General features: G+C 54.8%; 7 protein-coding genes across 7 annotated transcripts; 4 read left to right on the top strand and 3 right to left on the bottom strand.

Moving 5' to 3' along the window:
• Positions 1–311: 311 nt before the first annotated feature.
• On the top strand, positions 312–2,828 carry CGCS363_v013896 (uncharacterized protein; the record flags this gene model as incomplete). Its single annotated transcript, XM_036645745.1, has 1 exon — positions 312–2,828. One exon carries the CDS (start codon positions 312–314, stop codon positions 2,826–2,828), a length of 2,517 nt encoding a protein of 838 aa, XP_036489023.1.
• A 562-nt stretch (positions 2,829–3,390) lies between these two features.
• On the bottom strand, positions 3,391–6,618 carry CDC4 (Cell division control protein 4; the record flags this gene model as incomplete). The annotated part of the gene is made up of 2 exons (XM_036645744.1): positions 3,391–3,498; positions 3,556–6,618. 2 exons carry the CDS (start codon positions 6,616–6,618, stop codon positions 3,391–3,393), a joined length of 3,171 nt encoding a protein of 1,056 aa, XP_036489936.1.
• Positions 6,619–10,775: 4,157 nt separating this feature from the next.
• CGCS363_v013894 (uncharacterized protein) lies at positions 10,776–13,008 on the bottom strand (the record flags this gene model as incomplete). The annotated part of the gene is made up of 2 exons (XM_036645743.1): positions 10,776–11,821; positions 11,877–13,008. 2 exons carry the CDS (start codon positions 13,006–13,008, stop codon positions 10,776–10,778), a joined length of 2,178 nt encoding a protein of 725 aa, XP_036489022.1.
• A 1,794-nt stretch (positions 13,009–14,802) lies between these two features.
• On the top strand, positions 14,803–16,869 carry SDH-1 (L-sorbose 1-dehydrogenase; the record flags this gene model as incomplete). The annotated part of the gene is made up of 6 exons (XM_036645742.1): positions 14,803–14,887; positions 14,947–15,339; positions 15,397–15,445; positions 15,496–15,855; positions 15,910–16,781; positions 16,862–16,869. The coding sequence occupies 6 exons, from the start codon at positions 14,803–14,805 to the stop codon at positions 16,867–16,869; spliced, it is 1,767 nt and encodes a 588-aa protein (XP_036489934.1).
• An 88-nt stretch (positions 16,870–16,957) lies between these two features.
• tropI-3 (Hydrolase tropI) lies at positions 16,958–17,955 on the bottom strand (the record flags this gene model as incomplete). The annotated part of the gene is made up of 3 exons (XM_036645741.1): positions 16,958–17,278; positions 17,348–17,735; positions 17,906–17,955. The coding sequence occupies 3 exons, from the start codon at positions 17,953–17,955 to the stop codon at positions 16,958–16,960; spliced, it is 759 nt and encodes a 252-aa protein (XP_036489935.1).
• Positions 17,956–19,546: 1,591 nt separating this feature from the next.
• On the top strand, positions 19,547–22,762 carry CGCS363_v013891 (Endoplasmic reticulum membrane protein 65; the record flags this gene model as incomplete). The annotated part of the gene is made up of 3 exons (XM_036645740.1): positions 19,547–21,334; positions 21,386–22,039; positions 22,091–22,762. The coding sequence occupies 3 exons, from the start codon at positions 19,547–19,549 to the stop codon at positions 22,760–22,762; spliced, it is 3,114 nt and encodes a 1,037-aa protein (XP_036489933.1).
• Positions 22,763–23,346: 584 nt separating this feature from the next.
• On the top strand, positions 23,347–23,986 carry CGCS363_v013890 (uncharacterized protein; the record flags this gene model as incomplete). Its single annotated transcript, XM_036645739.1, has 2 exons — positions 23,347–23,720; positions 23,773–23,986. 2 exons carry the CDS (start codon positions 23,347–23,349, stop codon positions 23,984–23,986), a joined length of 588 nt encoding a protein of 195 aa, XP_036490147.1.
• Between the last annotated feature and the right edge of the window lie 2,468 nt (positions 23,987–26,454).

Raw genomic sequence — 26,454 nt, 5'->3', positions numbered from 1 at the left:
ATTGCTCGTTTAAGCTGCTTCTCACTGAGATCTGGGAGTCTAGGCTCCTTGCCGCTCACTCCCGTTCCCACCTCACATCCGCAACCCGCACCGATAACATCTTGAGATGCCTCGATAGAAGCGCGCCATTTTTCTTCTCTTTCTCATTAAATACAGTATTATTATTCCGCAACATCGTCAATGTATTCACATGCCCTCGGCATCCTCCCGCTGTCGAATTCCAATTGATACCACCACCCAATAGACAGTCCCGCGGAAGCTGAACAACATAAAACGCTCCTCCCCCACAATCTAATACCTAATTCAAGACGATGGAAGGACGAGACTACAACCAGGGGCTTGGCCTCCACGGCTCCCCTGAGATTCCAATGACCCCATCCACAGAATGGCATGCCTCCCGCCAGCTCCCCCGGAAACCGATCCCCCAAACCCCGACTACGCCGGCGCCGATCGGCAGCCCGCCCGGGCCATACGGCCGCAGCCCGCCGACACCTACCGCGAAATCCCCTCAACCATCTTTCTCCGAACGCGCCGCTGCCGGCGCTGCTGCCTACTTTCCGACGACACAGACCTTTGGCAACCATGGCCAGCACCAACCTCGGCCGCGGCCGTCGCCGCTACAACTAGACTCGTATGAGTACTCCAACTACACGCCGTCTCAGTCGGAGTTCAGCACGCCGTACACGGGCGGCTTTCCGCCAAAAAAGCAGGTCCGCATCGACTCGCACTCGGCTCTCTTGTCCTCACCTCCGTATCAGCCCCCGCCGGGCCGGCCAGAATCATACACGTATCACCCACCGGGCCACATTGCAGTCTATCAGAGATGGTGGCATCCATCATGGAACATGTACTTCTTCCTGTTCGCCGGTGTCGCTTTTGCCATGGGCCACCACTTCTTTTACAAGCATCTCGATGGTTCCGAGGCTACGAACCAGCTCCGTATGCTCCGCTACGGCGCAGCGCTCTCGTTCCTCAGCAAAGCCAGTCTCGCATCTGCTGTGATCCTCGCCTTTCGACAACGCGTGTGGATGACTGTGCGAAGGAAGATGCTTACACTGGCAGCAGTCGATTCCCTCTTTGCCGCAGCGGAAGATATGTCCGCCATTTTCAACTTCGAAGTCTTCAAGCAGGCCAGAGTCGCAATGATCCTCGCTCTTTACATCTGGTGCACACCCCTCGTGGTAATTCTTACATCCGATACCCTCGGCGTGCGGCCCAAGACCATGAAAGAAGACGCCATGTGCCCTAACGTCCGCAATCTCAATTTCAATCAGGAAGAAGACGGAGACTTTCGCGCAGGGAAAAAAAGCAATGGGCTATTTGTGCTTTCTGTGTCGCTTTGGAATACCACAATGGCCGAACCGGTGAACAAGACGGACCCAGATTTCTTGGATTATTGGGCTGGTCCTAGTGACCAATTCGAACAAATAGCCACCTCGGCCGCCTTCCAAGGAAAGCCCATCGGACGTCTCGAGGCCAGCGATGAGATCTGCGGCATCGGCCATAATTGCACGTTCAACATCACGTTCACCGGTCCAGGCTACAGGTGTACCGAGCTTGCGAACGGTGTTGGCGACACCATAAAAGACCTCAACGGTGCGAGATGGCCCACCGAGTATTTCAACTTCAGCTCGCTCGCCCCAACAGGAGATCACACCTACTATGCACACGCGTCTGAAGGTGACTATCTCAACCCTCAGCTGAACGAAACAGATATCGGGGGCATTCCCAAACACAAACCTTTTCCAGCTCATCTTGGTGTGCTACGCACAGAACCCATTCTGTGGTTTGGTTATGCACACGCCGACGATACGGCTATTCCTCAACCGGTCGATCCAAACGATACTGACTGGAAGACTGCGTACACCCCCAAGGCCTTCGGTTGTGAGCACTACGAGACAGAGTATGAAGTCACTTTCAATTTTACAAACCAAATCCAGACCACAAACGTCACAAGCCGCAAGTTCCTACGTCCAGTTGTCGACACAACATACGTCCGCGGCGAAGACGATTTAGACGGGACGCTCGACAAGGCAACAGCCACCCCCAAATCAAATTACATCTACCCTACCGACGTCAAGCGCTACCGTAAAGCAATGGCATATCATGCCATCGGTGCTCGTCTCCGTTACTTCGTCAATGGCACGATCCAGCAGCCGTATTACAACGCGAATACGAAGGCACTCCAAACCAAGTTGATTGATCCGCACAACTACCTTGGCGTCAGCAATCTGATGGAGCAAGTTCAGTCATTGTACGAAGACATCATCCTCTCACTATTCAGCAACCCACGATTCATCTCCGTCGTATGGGCCAGCAACACGTCTGCGCAGACAGGGCCAAACATCGATGAAACCCAAAAGTACCGCTGCACCCGCGAACGAACCGACATCCGGTACGACTACCACCAAGGCCAGCTCTGGGCCGTCTACTCCGTCGCCATCTTCCTAGCCATCATCGGCGTCGCGTTCGGCGTGGCGGCGGTCTGGGAAGAGGGCCTGGTCCGCAACACCCGGTTCAGCAGCATCGTCGCAGCAACCCGCGGCCCCGGCCTCGAGAAGCTGCCCTGGGGGAACACGGTGCCCGGCAGCGACCACCGGCCCGTCGCCGGGGCGAGGGTGGGGTACGGCCTCGTGCCGACGGATCCGCATGCCGGCGGCTCGACGTACGGCTTCGGGCTCGAGGGTGACGTGAAACAACGCAGCCGGGAGGAGCAGCCGTCGAGGACGCCGACGGGGTTGGGAAGCCCTTTCAACCGGGCGAGTAGGAGATGGTCAAAACTGACCTCAAATTCGCCGCCGCCGCCTAATACGACAGATGGCAGGTAGCCAAGCCATATTAATTCTGTAGTGTAATGATTAGAGATTTCGTTTTCCCTTCCCAATTACAATCCGTGCAGTCGTTTCTTATCGCAGGCATCGAGTTCTCACATCAAAACATGGCAACGTGTATCTCAGGTGTTCATATTAACTCGACGCAAAAGAAAAACTGTATGTGCGATGACCAGTCTCTACATACTACTCCGTGTAAGAGACAAACAACCTCCCTGCCCTGTTTTGTCCAGGAATAAAATGCATACCATGAGCCTATCCGCCGCCCAACTGCCTTTCGCCCAATATTTACATTAAGCCATACAAAGACGTGGTATATGCGCTCTGCGCGAAATGAGGTAACGCCCACTTTTTTTTCGTTTCCCATCCGAAACCGTCAATATGATAAAAACGCCGCGAACCCGATGGTTGATTTCCATCCAAATCCCCTTCCTACCAATGTCAATATGCCTTCGTGTGGTTTTGTCCTTGAGTAATGCTGTGGTTTTCTCGTTCGTAATATGCTGATTCGTGAAGAACTCCTTGTTTGCCGTTTTCGTAGACGTTCCCTCATTGCTCGTTACAAATCTTCGGCCAGAAGCGCGCGCACCTCAGGCTCGTTAAGAAGCTTACGCTCGCCGAGCTCTTCAGGCGGCTTGCCATCGCGGACAGCACCAAAGTCGAGGATCTGAACATAACAAGTTAGTAAAGCCGTTCAAGGGTCGGGTAGAGAGGGTGAGCTTACCTCGACATATGTAAGACTGTCACGCTGAACGGCAGCCACACAACGTCTCTCGTCGAATTTGACTTGCCAGACTCCGCTAAGGTCTGTCAACAGGTCTTGCACGCATTCGCCGGTGCGAATGTCCCACATCTTGACTGTCTTCTCGCTGCCGGAGATGACTTTACGGCCGTCATGTTGGAAGCAGGTGATAGCGCCCGTGTGAGCCGTCAACACGTTCTTGCACTTGCCGTTCTCCGGATCCCAGATGCGCAATGTGCTGTCAGCAGCAGCTGACACCAGTCTCTCATCGCGCAAGTCCAGCAAACCAACAAGCAGACTATGCCCCTCGAGCGTGTGAAGACAGGCGCCGGTGTTCAAGTCCCAAATCTTGACCAGCGAGTCCATCGAGCCGGAAATGCAGCGGTTGCGCTCATGGTCCAGCACGACACTGTAGACCTTCTGAGAGTGACCGTGGAGTACATGAAGCGACTCGCCAGTGCTGATGCGCCAGACTCTAACGGTGCTGTCATAGCTGCCACTGACAAGAGTATCGCCGTGGGCGGAAATCGCGCGAACCGAGTGGGTGTGACCAGACAGGGTCCGAATGAAGTACGGGCAGTCGGCGTCATTAGCTGGGGGACCAGTCTGGATGTACCTACGCGAGCCGACTTCAGGCAAGCGCCAGACGCGGAGTTGGCTGTCACGAGATCCGGTGATGATCAGAGGCTTCTGAGGCGCCATGATGGCCTTGCCGTCGTGGTTTTTGCCGGTCTCAGTTGGCATGAGGATCTGCAGACAGCGCACCGTGCTGGTATGTCCGTAGAAGACTTGGGTGCAAAGACCCTTTTCAATATCCCAAACACGTACAGACCGATCAGTGGATCCAGACACAAGCATGTTGCCCTCGTACTGTAGTGCCCAAACGCCACCCTCGTGGCCCTCGAGCTTCTTCCGCAACTTTCCGGTCTTGGTATCGTAGACGTGGATAAGCGTGTCGTCGCTACCAGTGATGATCTTGTCTTCATCAAACTGCAAGCAGGTGATGACGTGACGAGGGTGGGCGGCAAAAGCGACGTGGCCAGGCTTTACCTTGCCGCTGGTCCAGCTTTGGCGGATCATGTAGTGGCGGCGGTAAAGACTCTTGAACAGGTGGAGCTTCTGCAAGCTGGGCATGCCCAGCTGAGGATTGGGCACCGCTGTGGCAGCGGCATTTGCTGCCGACAGAGGTCCCTCGGATTTGTGCTGCTTGACTTCCAACTGCAGTGCCTCGTTGCGGGCAGACTCCTGGCCACTAACCCTCCTCTTTGATCTATCGGCGCCCGGAATGTTCATACCCCGCTTGCGCTTGGAACTGCGGAGCTTGACTGTGGGATCTGGCTTCACGACAGCCTTGGTCAACTCGTTGTCTGCTGAGTTCAACCGGCTGGTCCGGCTGAGGTCAACTTCGGCACCCATGACGCCGACAGGATCCTGCCAACCCCAACCCTGAACAATAGCCTTGTCAAGCTCGCCAGGAGGGAGCGTGAATCCGTCTCGATCGAACAGCTCTTTCCAACCAGTCTCGTTCGTGTCGACGATGTTCCGCCAGTGCTTGGACACCTGGGCGGCTCGGCAGAGGTCGCGATGGTCGAGGAAGGAGAGCACGTGGAAGCTCAACTCAAGGGGAAGTTGCTTCAAGAAATCGCATTTCAGCGCCGGGGTGACGACATCGGCTACGAGTCGCAATGTTTTCCTAGGGCAGCGGCGAAGGAAGTTGTACATTATGAAACTCTTCATTTCGCTGGGCATCGCGTCGAACCTCTCCATCATGGTGCGTGCGTCGAGCATAGCGGTGTGGGCATCAAGGTTATCGAGTTGGGACGTGCTGTCATCAGCGGCTACCATGGACAGGTCAGAGGAGTAGCCGCCCTCCTCCCCGGCCTGGGAGTCGTGCAGCCACTGCTGGTTACGGAAGCTGTGATTTCTCCTGGTTAGAGCGGTGCTCTGGGTCGAGTCCTCGTCCTCGTCTTCGGAATCTCTGGAACCCAGTTGGGCGGCCGCGAGTGTGGGGGAAAGTCTCGGACTAGGGAGGCTCGCATCCTGGGCAGCGACGGCATCGATCGAGGGCCGGTGGCCAACGGCACGGATAGCCTGTTGCAGAGACTCGTCGGCATCGACAAAGGGCTCGGCGTCAGCATCGGTGATGGGGGGAGTGGCTACGTTGCTGCTGAAGACGGTGAGGGCATCGCTGCCGATGGGGCTTGGTGCGTCGTGCATGTTTGCTTGACTGCTGGGGCCGGACTCGGGGGTATGGCTTGTGCGTGCGATCTGGAGACGAGGTCGAGGGACGCGGTCGGAAGAAGAGCCAGCTAGCTCAGAAGTGTCGGGGGTAGCCAGGCAGCCGGTCTGCTTGCCTCTCGAGAGGTGGCGTCGGAGTCTTTGTGAGGCATCCTCGGTGAAAGAAAGGCCGACTGATCGGGGGTTTCTGGAGGGCCTTGATGGGAGACTGGGAGACGCGTTCTGAGATGAAGGTGAGGGATCACGAGCAGTTGAGCGACGTGACCTTCTCTGGAAGGGGTCTGAGGGGGACTTTGATGTACGTCTCGGGGAGTCTTGGCTGGACTCGTCTTCTTTGAGCAGACCTGCGGGTTGCCTGTCGGCTGCAAGAGGGGTCTTGCGCTGCAAAACAGACAGCATGTCAGCATTCGCTGGAGGACAAGGGGAGGAGGACTCGAGGGCGGCGGGTACCTTTTTGGGGACGAAGAGGCCATCAGTCATGGCATCGGTGGAGGAGCCGGTGACGCTGAAGGAGAAGTTTGCGAGTTCGGGAGGCAGAGGCTTCGAGGCGAGAGGGTACTCCTTGGAGTCAAGTTCGTGGAGAGGGCGAACGTCGCGCAGATAGACGGGAGGGAAAGTGCGCTTTGTGGTAGTGGTAGTGGTGGTAGTGGTGGTCTCGATGCACTCGGAAACTTGGTACTGCAGGCTGGTCGAGTCCTGGCCGTGTGCCGAGTTGTTCTTCTCGTCGACGGAGAAGGAGACGGTCTGACTGGAGCGAGGCCGGCGGACCTCTACGGCGTTTGACTGAGGACCCGGCGAGGGCGTCATGTCGGGCGATGAGAGAGTTGCAAGGCGTTTGAGCGGACGAAAGGGTTGTGCCAGAGAGTTTAGAGGGCGGGGATAGAAAGAATGGAGGCGATCTCGAAGAGGTTCGCGAGAGGGGAGGCGGCTGCGGAGGAGGAGGAGGACGAGTAGGAGAGGGACAAAAGAGGATCGGGTTCAGGGCAGCCGCGGGACAAAGTGGTGGATGGTGGATGGATGTGGCAGCAGCAGGCGGTGCGGCGGTGGAAGTGGTTTGGTGAGGGTTCCAGGTTGGATTTGAAGAGTGGCGGGCGCGGGATTACGGTGCAAGGCAGCGGCACCACGGGTGCGGCTACGAGGACGAGAAGGTATACGGTACGGTGCCAACCACCTTTCTTTCGTGTGGTAGAGATGTACCCGGTACTGGTGAAGTGGAGTTTTCTTCTCTTTTTTTTTTTGACCCTCCTAATGGCGGAAGGGGGTACAGCGTGAGGCAAGAAGCAGCCGGGCAGGGCAGCTGATGGGCCTGGTCCAGGTCCAGGTCCAGGTCCCGGGGGCAGGTCCAGACGGGGGAGGCCAGAGTGCGTGCAGCGATAACCTACGAATGGCACAGGTAGGTATTGCACTGCACTACACCGGCCTGTACACCGCAACGAAAGGTATTTTTTTATAATGGAAGAGATGAAGTGCCGTAATGGGTGAGGATCCTCGGTCGAAAACAGGGCAGGAAAACAGGGCACGGTGAACGAATGCACCTCACTGAGTCGACGGCGAGTAAGGCGGAGAGGAAGGATGGAAGGAGAGAGGCGTCGGTGAATAACGCGGTGAGACGGCAAGCAAGCCTCGAGGAGAGACAGAAGGGGTCCAGCTGGCAGTTAAGTCAAAAGACACTGGACGATATAAATCTAGGCACGTCACCTAAGGTACCTTACCTACCTAGGTTGGGATTATAAAATGCCGGGGACGGAGGAATGTCGAGTTAGAGTGCGTACAGGTGTATTGTTTAATGCAGCCGTTTGTCTCTCTGTCTTCTGCGCTCTGTTTCCCGTTTAGGCGCCCACTCTGCCTTTTCCGATGTCGTTTTTGATGTCAGCAGCGGTTTGCGTGCAGTGGACACTGGCAAGACTTGACAGCAGCAATGCAATGGCAGAGAAATGCGGAATGGTTGTGACGGTGCTCGGGCTGGATGCACTAAACAGAGACACCAGGGACTGAATCACTGAATCACTGAATCACTGGGCCACTGACGCTGCAAAGGCAACCCGCCCGGACAAAAATAAACGGAATAAGTAACAACAATAATGAGATTGTTGCTTAGGTTGTTGCTGAGGGCCGGCCGTCCCATCACTGGGTCAGTGTTATTAGTTCAGCAACGCCGCTACTCACTCTAGTCCCTGCTCTCTAGAGAGTAGTGCAGAATTGACAATGAAAAAAAGTTGTTTTCCTCTGCACTGCCTTTTCCAACACCACTGAAGTTGTCTGCCCACCTCAGTGTGCCTGCCTGCCAGTCCAGTGTCCCAGTGCAGTGGAGAGAGAGAGCAGGGCAGGCACCCGACCGCGTGTAGTCGTAGTGTCTGTGCTTCGACGTCCCTTCCATGCCCGGGTTGCAGCAGGTGTTCGTCGCCCTTTTTCTTCTGCCCCTTCTTTCCTCACGGTTCACTCTGAAAGTGCCCTCTCATTGGCTGATTTACCCCGAACCCTCGGTGGTGGGGCTGACTCATGATAGCCTCACATGTACTCCTCACACCAAATCATCACCACAAGATACCTCTTTTCGAAACACCAGGCTGCTCGCGTGGTCTCCTGGATCTGGAACGCGGGTGGCCTGTCCAAGGCTCCAAGCCTCCTCTCTGCGCTGGCCAGGCTAGGCTGGGTCTGCCCTTTCACACACTCTCTCTCCAGGTCGTCACTGAGTCTGCTGTGTCTTTCGCGTTTCTCCTCCGCCGTCCAATCCCCATCTCGAGTCACCTCTCTTCAGTCCTCGTCTGTCGCCGTGGCTTGTTCTCTTCCCCCAATCCGCGACTCCTTTGACGTCCTTTATCACGGATTCAGCGAACTGTGGAATTCTCCAGGCGCCGGGCCCCCTCCCCTATTGTCTAAGGCCTTCTTCACTTCTTCGACAGCCCAGAGACACGAACCCATCGTCAGCTCCATTCCACATGGATTCTTCGGAGCCCAGGGGTCGACCCCAATTGTCCCCCTTGTTCTTGCGAACTCGTCCCCGTGGCTGGTCACCACTTTCATCATGATCCTTGGTCCATGGGCCATGGTCCACGATACTAGTCCACAAACCATGGCAAAACCAACCCAGCCCCTCGGCCCGCTCCCCTCCCCTCCCACTCCCGATTCATCATTCACCACTCGTCTTCACCTCAATTCTCGCGTGCTTTGCTCGACATGCCCCCGTGGGCTTGTGGCTGGCACCATCCTCACTTTTCAGAAGAATTATTCTCCTCCCGCCAGACACGCTCAACCAGCCGACCAACCCGATCGATCTGTCTCTTGTCTCTGGTCTCGTGCCAAGGGGCATCGCGTCTACCTAAAAATCCACAACCGCGTCTCTCCCGTGTCTTGTCTGCTCCTGTCCGAGTTTCAAGAAATGCATTCCCTCTCCTCCCTCCCCTTACCTCACTCACCCGGCATCGTACATGTCCAAATATGCATCTGCCAGGCGTCCCCTATTCCCCTTACCTGACGTCTCTTGTCTTCTGTAACTCTTCTCCCCCTCGTCATCTTGACCGCCTTGCAAGACATCGTTACACGCCAGCCCCTGGAAAACAAAAAATAGGACGCCACAGACGCCAGGAACCTTACAACAAAAAATGGCCATGACGATGTCCCTCCCGTAATACTTGCTTACCTCACCTCACTGCGTCTACACTTGTGCCGTACCCTTCGAGGCGAAGCACAGAGAAAGCCTGAATTCGCACAGATGCGCGCCATAAGACGACATCACATTAAATAGCTCCCTGCACGCCAAACCCTCAGAGTTGCGGCATGCATCAAACTATCGGCACCGCTGCCTGCATTCGTCGTCCCTTACCGAACCAACACGAACCTTACCTCCTCCAAAAAAAAAAAAAAAAAAAGAATCCTCCAAAAAGTGATCAGCAACCACCTGGGTACCAACAGCGACTTGGTGATCGTTGGAGAAGAGTTCCATGGCGTGACATTGAACGCCCATCATTGTCAAGGCGCTGCACCTCAACCCCGTGTCAGCACCCAGGCCCCGATACGAATCGCACACGCTCCGCCGGTCCAACGTCAGATGCATATTGCCCCCTTCTCCTACCGATTACTACCAAAAGACTGCCTGTTTGCAGCAAAAAGCCCCCTTTCTCGTCATCAAAGCTACCTGCCCATTCGTAAGCAAGTCCTTCAGCCACGCTCATCTTGCCTTGCGAAAGCCGGCCTTGTGTGTCCTTGGGCTCCCTCTCGTCTTGTCCGGTCACCACCCGCTAAGCCAGCCATCCTATGCTGCCCTCCCCCGGTGACCCCCCCGGTGTCCCCGGTATTCTTAACCCCCCCTGCCCGTCCCTCGCTCTGTTGCCCTGTTTGCCGCCGCCTGCCTGGCCTGGGCTGCCCGCCCCCCGATCCAGCCTAGCGGCGCCATTCCGCGCGCCGCTCGCCAGCACCGGAGGCACGCCGAAGGACAGGGAATGAAACAGCGCAGCAACCACCCGCCGTAGGCACTGCCCCTGCTTTCTGGTCCGCTGTAGTGCCTCGGTGACGAGCCAGTGACGGGCCCCGCATATCCGTCTTCCGTTTCCAGACCTCTCCGGCACTCCGGGTTGCCTCACCATCTTCGCCTGGCTTCCGATTGCATTCTAGCAACCTGCACACAAAGGGTATTGAATATATCATGTCCACAAGTCTAGAAGGTCGTTCTGGCATTTTCCAATAATTAACCACAATCTTGGTTCGGAACATCACTCCGCATGCATTAGGTCGGTTGAAGCATTCGTGAGTAATCATCATTCATGCCTTGAATTGAAATCTATTGTGCACTTTTTCATAGCCAAATGATCATCATGTCCCTGTGAGTCCCCAAACGCGCTGCCATGCTAATACAAAAGGGAATTTCCATCTTCCTAAACACTCCCCTAAATGCAAAACGCTCGTGGCTAGAACGAGACACGAGGCAGATGTTCATCACTGCTCTCACTGCCCCGTCCGACGGCCAATCAAGCAATGTACACTGGCAAACGACTGCCAAAAAGCTCACTCTTGGGCAGTTGGACGTCGTTCTTGTGGAAGTCGTGAAGCATGAGCCAACAGATCATCCGGAAGACGAGCGTGCACCAGATGTCCTCATGGGTGGTCTCATGGGACGTGTCTTCATCCAGCAAGTCAATCTCTTCTTTGTCATCTTCGATCTCGGGCAGGTGTTCAAACGCAATCTCCTCCTCCGACTCTTCGTCTGAGGACTCGATTGTTGCGACTGTTCGCGTTGTACGCGCCGTGGTCGCACGCTTGAGACCGTAGCCTGCCGGCGCCGGCGCTGCCTTGGGTTTGGTCTCCTCCGCCCGCCGATCCGTCGACTTCTGCGACTCATCTATGACCTTTTGCCGCACCGTTTTGAAGTACACTTCCATGAGTTTGGCTTGCTTGAGCTCTGGAGGAGCCGCGTCAATGGCCTCGAAGCGTGATTTGGTTTTTGTGGTCGTGGTTGCAGGATAGCCGGAGGCGTCTTGAGTGCGTTTGCCAGGTTGAGGGTTGAAGCCAGAAAGAACCTCCTGGATGTGGCTGCGAAGCACATACCGGACCATTTCACGTCGTTCCACCTCGTAGGCCGTTTCTGTATGGTCTCCCAGCACGTTTCCAGGCTTATCCGAGATGGATCGCATGAGTTTGGACTTGGTTGTGTATTCCCTGTGCATGGTCGGGCGGGTCTCTTTCCTCCTGAATGTCAAGATATCGTCAGTGTCGTCGAGTGCAGCATGTAGGGCGCTCATGAGCGGCAAGCTCAGTTCGGTGCGTCGATTCGCCGGCGCCGGCTTGATTTCCTTCTGCAAAATCTTGATATGCCTCCAGATCTGCCTCGCCTCATCGCTGGGATTCTTCTTTCCGCCGTAGAGCTTCTTAAGCTGGTAGGCATATGCATCGAGCAGCCTCGGCAGATCAAAGTTCTTCGTATCCCATTTGAAAAGAGTTGGATTCGGGAGCAAACGGAACACACTTCTGTCAATGTGAAGAGTTTGTCCAAGCATGCCAACAATCTCGAATGCAACTGTACGACGTCAGCGTCAAGAACTCTGCGCTGTGTTGCTCATATTGTCAATTACCTGGGAAAAGATGACCAAGCTTCGTTGTCGTCTTGTTGTCAGAGAAGTATCTGACTGTATTTGTGTTGCAGCCGATCAACACCAGAGTTTCTGCGATCTCGTCCATGGTCGCAAAGTTCAAGTTAGACAAGTCCCGGGATTCCCCAATGGGAAGATTGAGACGTCGATCGTCTGATTTTGACTTGTAAATCGTTGGGACAAAGCCGAAGCAAAGCTCCTTGACCTCGTCGACAGGAATCACGCGATTGGACTCGAAGCGGTTGCGTCCATGTACCTGGAAAGTGAACATGATGCCCAGCTCGCTGACCTTGGATCCAGTGACCGTGTACCCGTTACCTTCAGCTCGGTACCTGTCATTCGTCCGGTCAAATTCAACCCAGTAGATACCAAGCAACGCAATCATCTCTACGATGTGGCACCAGGTTGTAGTAGCATAAGGCTTCTTGATGCTGGATGGCATCGTGTCCCAGCTCTTAAGCTTCTTCTGCAGTGCTACAGTCAAACTGTAACTAGCAGTCACCGAGCTGAGTATTCCGTCGATATTCTCAGGCGCATTGATAGGAGCGTCGGCTTTCGGTGGCGGCTGCTGTTTTGTCTCGTTGTCATACTTATTCTTTTGCCATTCTCTAGACTCGTGCTCCATTCTTTGCAATGCTGAGAGAAGAGTAACCCAAGAGGCCAGCTCGTTGTCGGCCGTATGTACCGCACGTTTAATTTCCTTCTCGGTGCTAGGCTGGGCTGGTCCTAGCGATGTCCATGTCTCCTCGAGGCTCTTTTGAGATCCATCGATGAACAAAATCGGCTGTTTTTTGACAGGACCGTTCTCGTTCCCGGGGCGGCAAAGAAAGATGACGGGCGCCTCGAATTGAACCTCGAATCGGAACTCGTAAGGCTTGAGCACTCTTCTCCTTCCTTGTTCCCACAGCCCTATCGCTTTGTCGTCGCAACTTGAGTATCCGGCCGCAGAGGCGTAGTATTGCTGAGCAACTTGTAGTAGCGAAGCAAGTAAAGCAATAAGAGAGATGACAAGAGCGGCGATGGCCACCCATAACTCGTTGTCGTCGTCGTTGATGTTGTTGTTGATCAGGTCCAGCGTTTCCCTGAACTGCGAATCGTTCATGCCCGTCGTCATGGTGGGCGTGTAGGCGAGGCCTTAAGCAGATGTACGCTGCTGTGCCTCTCCCTGCCGATGTTCACGATCAGGCTCTGAACTTGTGTATCACAATCGGCTCGGTAGATTCTTCGTGTTCGACTCGCTCGAGGAATTGGGGTCGTAGGGGGACGTAGTTGAAGAAGCCATGGACAGAGGAGACGTGAGGGAGCCGAGCCTCCTGGCAGATGCGTCAGACTTGTTCAGCTCGAGTGGCCCAGGAGGAGACCTGGGGTGTCGGGTGTGTCGAAGCTGGCAAAGAGCAGCGCAGGGCAGGGCAGACGAGGCTGCACGACGTGCTAGCGCGCGATGGCGGCACAGCCGCCTGCGTTGAGAAGGGTCTACAGCTGGGAAGCTGTTGGACGGGTAGACGGGTAGACGGTGGATGGGCTGACTTGTGTCTCTGCCACCGGCATCGAATTACCTGGCGAATAGAACGTTGGTCGAAGGCTGCGAGAGACTGTCCTGTTCCGTCTCGTACAGCGGTGCGCGCATGCTGCCAACGGCCAGCAGGCAGACACGAACCGTTTGCCCAGCCATCTTGTTTCTCTCAAATGGAGAGGCCCCGTCCATCCATCAGCAAAGAACCGTGGCCCCCTGGCCGCAGCATGGCCCCCTTGTCTTGCCCAATAGCCCTATCAGTCGCTAGCTCGTGGCTCATATGGCACTATTTTGCAGTGCTGCTGGGTGGGTTTGTGGAACAACAGCAGGCAGCGGGATTCGCGGGCTCCGCCATGATTTACGACAACGGCAAACAACAATGGCAACGGTAGCCGGCGTTGGCGATGCAATGCGCTTGCTGCATGTATGTACGTTGACGTGGACGAGGGGAGAATGCAGTTGTGTTGACGTCTGATAGTGGCAGTGCTTCACAACTGAGGTACTGCTTAAACCGCCCCGTCCCAAAAAGCCAAACCCGCGTGTGCCCCAGAACTAGGAGCGGCCCGCCGTGCGAACCAAAGGTCGGTGCAAAATATAGCGAGCGGGAACAGTTGAAGGCGGGATGGCAGTGCATTACGGGCAGCTCCGTTTCCTGCCTGGATACTTGCTTGAGCACGCAACTGTCAAGCTTCCCCTCAAATCGTTGATAGCGTCTTAGCGCTCCGTTTTCCGCCACCTGTAGTGTCCACCTCGCTAAAGGTACCCGGCAGCACAGGCCAAAGATGCCACAGCTGTAGGGGGGACCAGTGTCATTGGATTGGATCCAGCCAAGAGGTTTCAATGGCGAAGATTCTCATCCACTCAATGTCTCACTCCACTCATCATCGCCAGCGACGACATGTCTTGCATGCAGACTATGTGACTAGAAGCCATCGAGCGTGCACTCAAACATGGGAGTACTGATCTTCTAAATCTTAAACCATAAAGAATCTCCTCCTTCGAGTGAAGTCAATGCCAAACCGGCCAATATGATCGTAAGCACTCATCCCACGCAGACAGTCCGACAAATTACGTTGGCAGTCGCAACATGACCACTTCTTCTTTGGACCCATAGCATGTTACCACCAAAGTCCCATGCGAAACCGAGCAGCCCGAATGTTCCGATAGAAATGTCTCATTATCAAAGAACCGGTAAGGACAGCTTTGAATACATAAGCGCTTGTTTTAGCTTCATGCTGGCGTCAGGATCCTCTCTGCAACCCCTCAGCATGCTCGTCAACACACCAAATCCCGGTGAGACAAAGAATAAAGCCATGGCCATCCCCAGTCATTTCCTCCCGTTACGAGATTTGTGCTGCGAGAAACACGTGTCTGCTCTGGCCAGATTGAACCGCAATGTTTTGGCCCTTCATAAGTCGATACCCAGAGCGTAGAGTCGCCGACGTGGCTGGCAAGAGCTACGACTACATCATAGTCGGGGGTAAGTCAAAGTATGCTCCCAATTTTGGGCTAGCATCTCGAAATCTGACTGGCCAAAAGGCGGAACAGCAGCATGCGTGATCGCCTCTCGACTCAGCGAAGACCCCAATGTCAGCGTCCTCGTCATATCCAAGGGCAAAGTCAAGGACGACTGGTTGAATAGCATGCCCATTGTTGGCAACGCAAGAGAAAACTACGGGTCCGACATCGATACCATCCCTTCAGAACCCGACGAACAATGGAGCGGCGTTCCGGTCAGATACTTCGCATCGCAGGCGCTCGGCGGAGCATCCATACACAACGGGCTGCAGTACACGCGCGGACCTCCCGCCAACTACAACCACTGGGCAGCTCTCGGCAACGACCAATGGAGTTTCGAGAAGTGTGAGCCCTACTTTAAGAAGCTTGAGAATGCCTCGTCTCAGCCCAAGGCGCCCTATCGCGGTCATAATGGTAATCGACTTCCACGTGCTGAGCACTGTTGATGTGACACTGACAAATGATCTCAAGGCCCAATCCATATCAGACAAGACCCGTCCTTGAATTCCGTCGATAAGTAGTAAGAGGTACCGCGCTTCTCATAACGTATTAATACTGATGGCCAAACAGTATCGAGGAAGCAGCAAAGGACATGAATTTGCCCGTGCGGAACGACATCAACAACCCGAATGCCCCGCCAGAAGCCTTATTTGAGATCGAGCACATGATCACTAAGACTGGACATCGCAACTCCGCCCAGGTGGGCTATCTGCCCAAGTCGCTTGTGCTGGGGCGCCAGGAAACCCTCACCATTTGCAGCGGCGCCGTGGCCACGAGACTCCAATTCAACCAAGATGGAACAGAAGCAACCGGTGTATACATCTTGGATCGCCTTGACCAAAAGTCGGCGAAAGAATGTCTTGTCAGTGCAAATAGGGAGGTCATTGTCAGCTGCGGTGCCCTATTCAGCCCCCAGTTTCTCATGCTGAGGTACGTAAAACCCCTATCGGAAGTATGATTTTTACTCCAGCTGAGTCCTCGCAGTGGAATTGGCCCCAAGGAACAGCTTGAACAACACAAGATCCCCTTGGTGCGACACGTACCCGGAGTCGGAGCAAACCTCAACGACCACATCGCCTTCAGCATCGCCTTTCAAGTCCGCCTTGCTGATTCTTATATCCGCCTACTCAACCCTCTCATAGCCATCTGGCACCTTCTTCTCTTCATCTTCACGAAGACGGGCATTTTCTCACGTTCAGGTGCTCGACTGTGCGCCTTTCTTTCCAGCGAGAATATCGACGAGAAGACCATGACGCTGAAGCCACCCAAGGATGCCTCCGATGAGCAGCGCAGGAGGGATCCGCATCTTCCAGAGAACGCCCCCGATGTGGAGCTTCTGTTCATCAACGCGGCGTTCGACTATGAGAGGGGAAAGGGGTACTGCGGCTTCCAGACGTGTCTCGTCCAGCCCTTTTCAAGGGGTCGGATCGAATTGGCGTCTTCAGATCCCCTGGCCTTTCCCAAGTTTTACTCTCAGTTCCTCACGGATCCGCGCGACTGGGCGGTGGCGCGAAAGGCAGCCCGTTTCGCGATGAACTACGTCGAGACGTTCCGGAAATCCAAGTATCCTTTCAACTCCACCTGGCATATTGCTCCTGGAGTCCAGCGAGGAAGTATGGAGGGCAGTTGGAAAGACGTGTCGGATAAGGAGATGGACAGGTTTCTCAGAGAGCGGCTGCTCAACTTCTATCACCCGACCTCAACCTGCCATATGGGCTTAGAGAAGGATGGCGCTGTCGTTGGCCAGGATTTGAAGGTTCACGGGTTCAAGAATCTGAGGGTCGCAGACGCGAGTGTGTTTCCGATGGTCACCAGTGCCCACACCACGGCTCCAGTCTATATGGTTGCAGAGAGATGTGCTGATTTCATCAAGAATGATTGGTCAAAAGAGAGTCACTGACAGGAATGCTCACTTTGATAGTTTCATCAGCAAGAGTTGCGTAGGGTTCATGGCTTGGTATATTCATTCATTGCCGGCTTTCCAGCCCGGTATTATTCACAACTTGGTGTCTCCTCGCGCTCCTCCATTGAGTCACAAAAGGTGCTCGTCGAACCAGGCAATGGCTTGGTAGAAGGCCTGCTCCTTGGCGTACTTCTGAACCTTCTGGCTGACATCGCAGCGGACGGCGAATCCGTGCTCGACGCCGGAGTACAGGTTGATCTGGTAGGGCAGGCCAGTCTTCTGCAGGATCTCCTCGGACTTGTGGCGCAGAGGGGTAGGGAAGATGCTGTCGGTCTCGGCGGCGGCGATGGAGAGGGGGCCGTTGATGGCGGCGAGCTCGTCCTCGTCAACGAAGCTGGGGTGGGCGACGAAGCCGACCTTGATGCCGTCCTTGTAGTGGCGAACAACGTACTGTGAAGGAAAACGTTAGCTAGGCCGCTCTGGGCTGTTGCGCATTGGTGTGGTTTGACGTGGACATACCTTTGCGCCGAAGCAGTAGCCAACAGCACCGAGGTTGGTGATGTTGTGCTCCTGCTGGAGGTACTTGATGGAGTCGACGATGATGGGGTCGACGTCCTCCTTGTTGTGGGGGTGCTTGCCATCGCTGCCCTCCTTGAACCACTTCATGATGTCGAAGCCAGCGGGCATGGGAAGAGACAGTTGGTCGCCATCGAAGAGATCGACAATCAGGGTGGTGTAGCCGTTGGCGGCGAACTGGTCGGCGAGAAGCTGGCTGTTTTGCCAGATGCCAAAGACGTCGGCAACGAAGAGGATGCCGGTGTTCTTGTGAGCCTTGTCGGCGGGAGCCTCAGCGAGGTAGCCCTCATACTTGCCGCCGACGGAGACCTTCTTGCCCTGAGGGGTACCCCTTTACACGATGACAAATTGTTAGCGACATCGAGTCCAAGATGCTGGTGATGGTTGGATTGCGATCCTTGGCGGGATACAGGAGCTTGGGTGCGCGGTTCAGGGAATCAAGCTTTGCGAAGTGGGGGAGGGGTCAACTGGCGGGGTCATTGATAGATGTCTGTTACGTACTCATGCTTGACGCCGACTGTGCAGCACTGTCCGGGGGGGTTAGACGCCATTCTGGGTTATTGAGATGAATCAGTTGTGAAGAGCAACTTGGAAAGAAGACGCAGGATGGTGTTTTGTATTATTGTTGAGGGAGAAGGGGTGTAGACGTGCTTAAGAGTGGAAGCTTGAGCACCTAGCTTGGACGGAACTAAGAGGGGCTCTTGAGATGGAGGCAATACTATGGATGCTTGGAAGGCCCACGGCCACGGGTGTTGAGTGCGCCGGGGCCGCGGCGTTGACGTGAGGCATTACCAAGCAACTGGATTCTCATTGCGCATGCATCATTGCTTGCCCATGGCATTGCGACTTGGTAGCCCCTCTTGCCCTCCTGGACGGGCATTCTTTTGGCTTCTTGGACACCCAAGACGGGGAAGCCATGTGGGCCGAGATCCGATCCGATCCAATGCAATGATTCCGCCGTACGCCAATTGGTTCAGGACCGGTGTAACTCGGACTCCATGTGCTCCAAAGGGCCCCCTCTCGATGAGACAGAGGCAACACAACAGACGAAGAAACAGACTCAAGACTCGGAGGTATTGCCTTCAAGCTCCAAACTCCATTCCCCACTTCGCCGAGAGTCCCGCCTTGCCCTCGGGTTCGCTCTGCGTTCTAGGTGCAAAAAAAAGAAGACGGCTAGGGCTTCCACCACCAACCAGGCAAGTCACCGATCCGGTGCCGGTGGGCGGCAGTGTCCCGCGCGCGGTGTCGGAAATAAGGCGGAAGCCATCTCTTGAGCGGGCATGTCACCATCGCGGCCCGGTACCAGATGGTGTTGGCGGTGACGATCCCTCGGCATTTGAAGAAATATTTGGGTCTCCTCTGAAAAAACGGTGCAAGGCTGTCGCAGGTCGCAACTTCACTTGGGATTGGAATGACGCTCCTCCCCACCGAGAAAAGAGCCACAGCTGTGAAGTTATCCGTAACCTCACCATGACTTAATGTCCGGTTTCGGTGAGAGCTTTTTCACCTTGTCGGCCTTTCTCAAGGTGAAGGAAGGATGGAGGATGGGACCTTCCACGTATTGATGGTAAATCCGTAAATCCGTGCTGACTCAGACCGCTGTTATCGATATCGCTTGCTGCTCACGCACAGGCTCTTTCCGCCCAGTGTGATACGTCACTCCTACCAGGCACTGAGTGGGTGACCAGCGACCACTGTCCAGCGCATTCAGACGGCCAGATCCAAATCTCCCTTAGCGTGCTCCACAGTGCTCTCCTCTGCCGTGGCTGCCCAGGTTTCCCTGTCTGAGCGTCCGCCGGGCCAATCACCAGTCCAATCCGCAGTCGTCCTTTTGGAGATCCTCCCGCTGGGCAGCACACTTTCAGCGTTCAATGTTCGAAAGCGTGTCTTTGGTGTGTCCTGAACCCCCCACTCCATCAACCTGCGAAGAACTGCAAACTGCAAGGCTAAGCTTCGTCGCTTCACTCCCGTGCGGCACACGACCTGACCTCGACCTATCGAATCCTCGATCCAACTACCTCGGGCTACCTCATTCGTTTATCCGTGTCCGCCTTGCTTTCCCGCGAACCAACGAACCCCCGACGGCGAAAAGCGAATGGAGCCGATCCCTCGCGACCACGAAACACAGTGAAGGGCTTGGGAATGGCAGAAGGCGAACACCGCCGAGTGCAAGAGGCCGAGGACCATGCATCGTCTGGAGATACCGCCGCCGAGCCTGTCGAGGCCTTCCCGGCAATGCCAGCCTTCCCCTCCGACGGCCTGCCACTCGACCGCAATGTCGTAGATACGAAAACCGACATCAGAGTCTCGCATATTCCTATGCCACCATTGCCCAGCGTCTCTGCGAGCGCACCTCCTACCTCGACACTCCCTACCATCCCCGGCGGTCACTCCGACGAAGAGCAATCGTCAGATGCCTCCTCGACGCACAGCAAGCCGGAGCTGCAAGAGTCCTCCAACTCTTCCTCCATATCCGAACCTGCGACCGCCGTCGAGAAGAAGGATGCCGAACACAAGGAGGGCGCAGAGCAGAAGACACGGGCGAGAGCCGGGTCTAGTTCCGCATCCATGAAGAAGAATCAAAGCCACGATAATGTTAGGAGGTTGTCTGTGGCGGGGATGCAGCAGCTGCAGGATCCAGAAGCTCTGCCCGTTGCCGTTGTTGCAGACGGCGCAGCAAGCGATGGGGACCGGCCGGCGCACATATCAGAGCAGCTGCAAGCGATTCGGCAGTCGATCCTGAGCCAACCGGACACCCTCCGGCGCAATGGGCCGGTGACGGACGGTGGTAGCAGGTCGCGACATCACGATGAATGGCGCCGCCCGACCTCTGGAAGGACCTTATCTACGCCCCCGACAAACCGAAGACAGTCTCAGTCTCAAACAACCTCTCCTCGCCGAAATTCCTTCTACACCGTTGCTCGGCCGCCACCCCTGAATCTCGAGGCGGCAACCCACTTCAACGCTATCAGCCCTTTGCCTCCCCCGACGCAGACGACGAGCCAGCCCAAATTACCCCAGATCCAAGTGCCGCCGCCGTCGTCGCAGCAATCCAAAGCTCCCCGAAATGACCCCTTTCCGCCCTCGCCTCTGCCTCCTTCGATACCCCTCCCGCCCATGTCTATACCAACACATCTACAGCTAGAACTGGCAGCCCAACGACCGAGTCCTTTGTACATACATCACTCACATACTAATGATATTCCATACGAGTCATATGCTGTCAAGTGGGAAAGACTCAAAAATGTTCTCTTACTGCCGTCTTTCCTCGAACGAACCCTCTATTTCGGGGCCCTGGCCTGTCTCGATGCCTGGCTTTACAATTTCACCATCCTACCCATGAGGTTCTGCATTGCCTTGGGCGTTTTGGTCAAGTGGTGGGGCTATCTCGCGGCAAAGGAAGCGCGCTGGATGATCGGATACGTCTGGCATGGACTGGGTAGAGTATGGGCTAGAGCCCGACGACCCAGGTCCAGAGCTACCTCCTCGGCCCAGCATGAAGACCCCGATCACCTCGTCAGCCGTGACAGGAGCCAAAGCCGACCAGCGCACCGGGGCACGCCTTTGGTAACCCCAGATATTAGATCCTCAAGCGACGTTCCCACAATCAACATCGATTCGGAGACAAACGGCAATCAGGTTATCGAGCAAGAAGTGAAAATGAATGGTAACGGGCATGGAGTCACTTATAAGATAAATGGCTCTGCCGGTCACCATCCAACGCACATGTCCGGACATCGACAGGCTCGTCATAGGAGGACGAAGTCAATCCCATCCAACTTGTCCTCATTCCACAAGGCCGATCTACTACAGGGAGCCGTAATACTGTGCAGTTCTCTGTTTCTCATGAAGTTGGACGCCAGTCGGATGTATCATTTCATTCGAGCGCAGGATGGCATCAAGCTCTATGTCATTTACAACGTCCTCGAGGTAGGGAACTTACGGACGTCAACGTGACAACCTTTGCTAACGGAATGGTAGGTCGGCGATCGCCTGCTTTCCGCCCTCGGGCAGGACATTTTCGAGTGCCTGTTCAGTTCCGAGACTCTATCAAGGAACAGCTCCGGTCGCTCCAAAGTCCTCCTGCCCATGGGCATGTTTGTTCTGGCCCTCGTTTACAACGTCATCCACTCCGTCTCTCTTTACTATCAGGTCATTACGCTGAACGTGGCTGTCAACTCATACTCCAACGCACTCTTGACCTTGATGATCTCGAACCAGTTCGTCGAGATCAAGAGCACCGTGTTCAAGCGGTTTGAGAAGGACAACCTCTTCCAGTTGACGTGTGCCGACATTGTGGAGCGGTTCCAGCTTTGGATCATGCTGCTGATCATCGGCATGCGTAACATAGTCGAAGTCGGCGGCCTGTCTGTGCCTGGCGCTGGTTCCGAGAGTGGCAGTGATATGGGTGGAGGCGCCATGCCTCTCCACAGCCCGTCCATCCTGCCCTTCAGCTTCACTGTGCTGCCATCCTGGGTGTGGTCTGGCGAGGTCCTGTCCCCCTTCTTGATTGTCATTGGCAGCGAGATGCTGGTGGACACCATCAAGCATGCCTACGTGAACAAGTTCAACAACATCAAGCCGACGTTCTACAGCCGTATCCTCGATATCCTGTGCAAGGACTACTACACAAATGTATGCCTTGCCCCCTTCCCAAACTTTGATCATAACCTAACACCATCCCAGGCCTTTGTCACGCCTTCGTTGACTCGACGACTGGGCCTTGCTGTCATCCCCCTTTCGTGTCTCTTCATCCGGGCATCGGTACAGACATATCACATGTTCCTATCCACAAGAATTCCTACTCCACTTCCCGAGTCAACACAGACGTCGCTTTCCGTCGAATCTGCGACGCCATCCTCACCCGTGATGGTCGCGGCTCTCGACCGCCTCGACACACTACTGCGCGACGCCTTGGGGCGCGCCGTCTACGGCTACCCGTACGCATCTCCGGGCGTCAAGGCCCGCTCGTGGTGGTCCTGGACCAGCGACGACGTCATCGCGGCAGTGACAATGATCGTCGTCTTCTTCATCGCCTTCCTCGTCCTTCTCGTCATTAAACTCCTGTTGGGCATGATCCTCCTGCGGTACTCTCGCAACCGTTACGCCAAGATGAAGCGTAAGGAGCACTTGGTGGCAACGGGTCAGGAGGAGCGCGAGTCTTACGATGCCAAGGGCAAGCGTGTGGGCGGGTACGGCCATATCGAGGTGACGGAGGACAGGCGCAGGTGGATTCATGCGGACGAGAAGGAGGGCCTGAAGGGTGGCAAGGGACGTGTGCAAAAGGCAGAGAAGCCCCCAGAAAGTGACTATAACGGAGTCTACCGGTACGAAATGGTTGCGAAGAGGATTTGGTAGTTTTCGGCGTTTAGGAGGAATGCTTGTTCAGCATAGTTTACGTGGCATTGCATAGCTGGGAAGTCACGGAGTTTGTGTTGCCTGTCTCTTGCTTGTTCACTAAGGCATGCGTTTTAGCAATTCGATTTATGATTTATTATCCTATCTATGATTTCGCATGACAGGTGTCGAGATGCCTTGGCTTATACGAAGTAGCCCTGATCTCATCCAAGAGGCGTTTAGGCAGGATAGGCTTTCGGTCAACGTTGGCATCAATAATGGCCGGTGAACACGCTCTTACTTCGCCTTGTCCGGGGGCTCCTCCCGTCAGCTATCGAGCCATCATTTGCCATGGGTTCCTGGCGTGGTCTGCCAGTCTGGATGTAGAAGGCACCTTCGATCAACACACCTTCCGCCAACGCGCCATCCACCACCTCCTACTATCGCACCTCCCACCAGCAGAACTTTCCATCAACGCGCCTTTCATCTTTTTCTCAGGTCCTGAATGTCTTTTCAGCCAGTCCACCTTCTTCCATTCTTCCGCCTCGTCATCGTCTTCATCACCAGAACATACTCCCATACAGGTCAACACCAGTCGACCCACGATGGCAACCCCTGACGTCGACGACCTAAATAAGGACTTGACGAATAGATACAACCAAATCTGGGATCTCTACTTCTGTGGAAAGCGTTTCGTGGCATTCACGATGGCCGAAGATCTCGTCAGAGAGCCGGGACTATGCGCGGACCATGAGGCTGGTATGCACCAACTCCTGACCTGCCACCCCCTCAATGATGACACGATCATGCACGCTCAAGAGGTGGTACGTATCGATAGCGAGATCGTCCAGAAGTATCACGACACAGCTACGATGCACGAGCAGGCTTTCATGCAAACCAAGCTTCGGTTTGCGAAGGAGCATCTTCAGCTTGTTCTAGAGAAGAAGCGCAAACTCGACGAGGAGATAGCCTTTTGGATGTTTGTCATTTCCTGCCCGTATTCATCCGTCACCTAATCAAGTCCGATACAGGTCTGTGGAATTCGTCAAGGTCGATGCCCAGGACACACAACCCAAGCAGGCAGAACAGGGTGAGCAGGCCCAACGACCGGCAGTTCCAGAGGACGACAACAACCTAGGCGATATGCTCCCTCTTTCTCCCACTACCGCTGCCGACGATGAACTTCTTCGTTCCAGTCAAAATGCACCCTCGGACACTACCCGCCGTACCGATGAGTCCTCCTAAGATCAGCCCCAGTCCACCGCGAGGGTTGATGCTGCCTCCCCCCGGGACCTGCACATCCATACACCAGACAAGGAAGAGTTGCGATCTCCTGCTATGGCACACTGCAAGATATGATGAGGTGGACAGGAACAGCAGCATTGACAGAGGTAGCAACCGCATAATTAATTGGAAAGGAGAATGAGCTCGTCGTGGAAGGCGCAATAAAGGGCATATTTCCTTCTAGAGTAGTCAGCCTGCCGCTCCATCGAGCTTAGTTAGGAATCGTTTCTGCTCGCCTCTGATGATTCCCGCGAGGGGCCAGAGCTCATAAATTGTGCCGTGATACGATCCTTGTAGGGCGACTGATGGACGTGACGAACAAGACGCAGGTTGTAATCGCACGGCGGCACTCTAGCCCTTCGTATGTCCGTCATATAGCATCGTTCAACCTCCGAATCGACAAAGTCGACGTGCATCGGTCGAGATGTACGGCATCATTGAATCTCTGCCGCTAGCCCTTCGACTGTTCTTCGCTGAGTGAACCAACATCTCGGCGCCGCGGGCGCTCCCGCTTTGCTGTCTCGGTAGTTGACGTTGGACCAACGATCTTTGTGCCTGCATGCAACCTTATTCCGATGTTTGCCAAGAAGGTCTCAGAAAACATGATGAATATTGAGGTTTGACGTTGATAATGCCGAATTGTTTTCTAAAAGGTCATTTCCCTGGTTGTCCGGCAAGATCACCGCGTCACGACTGGATGAATGTCACCTAATTGGACCCTTTTTGCAACGATGAAGGCGAAGTATTCGCCGACGATAGTGTCGATAAGATGAACCAGACGGGGAAGACGTAGACTGTCCCCATTAGTGCCTGTGGTACTACGCGCTATCAATGAGCAAGTCGATAGTTTACAGGGCGAGACGCGGGGAGATCTGGCCTTTGAAGGACCTCGCGCAAGGGAGAGATACAAGAGGCCCATAGGAATGAGGTACATGCACTGTGTGTATGCTAGCTTCTGGAGTCTGGACTGGGTCAAATGTCACAGCTTCAGTGGGAAATGTGGGAGAAGACTTCCGGCTGGCAATACGCTCTTAATGGATAACGAATTTGAACAGTTCTAGGGGTATTTCTCTGGTGTATCTAGGCAAATGGCTTACCTGTTGCACAATAACCATGGCCCCTAGACATCGCAACGGCAGTGGCAGGGTGGGATACGGAAGTCATGTACCACAGCGTCTTGAGCCCTGTCAAGTCGTGCCACGCCTCCGGGAACCATTCTGAATTAAAAACGGGAATTAGGAGCTCCCTTGTCTTGACCACAATATCACCAGTTGGCTTCAGGGAGACATCGTCAGCGGACGCTGCCATCAGCGAAAGCAAATTCGCCTCGGGGAGCAACGAGGAGTAGACACCGCATAATTATAATGCCAGTATTCTGAAGCACATGCTAGCCCATGAAGTCTAGCACAAGACACCTATCCCGACGAAAGCGACTTCAACGCTCCCGCCTGATTATCAAAGTCGCCACGCTCCGAGATTGCAGAAGCATCTACGGAACTACTCGTATGAAGCCGATACTATTGAAAGATGTGAGGAAAGAATTCCGAAGCGTATGCGCATACCTGGCTGTGAGAGAAGTGACGAGATTCGTACCACGGGTACCGGGCTCACAGCGTGCTAGCAAGTGAAGTAGACAGCCCGTGCTAGAATTCGTTCGAACTCGCGACGACGTTGAGAAAGCAAGCAAGCCATGGCAGCAACAAATTATGTGCAAAGCGTAAAGATCCGGGAGTACGACAACATCAATAAGGAACGCGGATGACACCGAACGGGGCCCTGTTCTTGAAGTAAATGTCCAGAACCTTGAGGGCCTAGGAGTACATTAGTTTGCAGTGTCTGAGACTCGCTCTATTTGCTGCTAACTTGTTTTCAAATCCATCTCAAGCACCCTGAGCACGGCTAGGCACTTGGCTTTTATGCCCTCAAGGTGCGAGACCTACAACGGGCTTCATAGGTCTTGGACTGTAGGCAATCTCAAAGACGAGTACAAATATCATCAATCATCATATCTGAAGCTAGGTTGCTTTCTTTTTGTCACTTGAACTGGCTTTCTGGAGCTTCAGAATGTGCCCAAGACCCGCCTGGCGCTGGTAGGAGTTCTCTGTGCAAGGGCTCAGGGGGTCTTGGCGCCATTCCAGCAGCATAGTCCGTCACCATCCATGCCTACCTCACCTCACGTTCTCTGGGCCAACTCATAGTTATGTGAGAGACATTGATCTCAATTTTGAAAGGATATCGCCCTCATGGCCAAGTCGCTGCAAACCGTCCTGGGTGGGCGCTTTCTACTATCTCTTCGACGCTGGGCGGTTGCAAATGCTTACCCCTGAAAGCCCCAAGTCCGGGCCAGGGGCCACCTTTGCAGTGTAGGGGCACGAAAATCTCCATTAAGGCGCTTTTGCACCACCTTTGATGATGAATAAATCAATTGT

The sequence above is a fragment of the Colletotrichum siamense genome, assembly GCF_013390195.1.
Source record: "Colletotrichum siamense strain Cg363 chromosome Unknown KSG_Cg363_contig09, whole genome shotgun sequence".
In the NCBI taxonomy this organism is placed as follows: domain Eukaryota; kingdom Fungi; phylum Ascomycota; class Sordariomycetes; order Glomerellales; family Glomerellaceae; genus Colletotrichum; species Colletotrichum siamense.
Note: the sequence above shows the minus strand (reverse complement) of the source record. Positions and strands in the feature narration are given on the sequence as shown.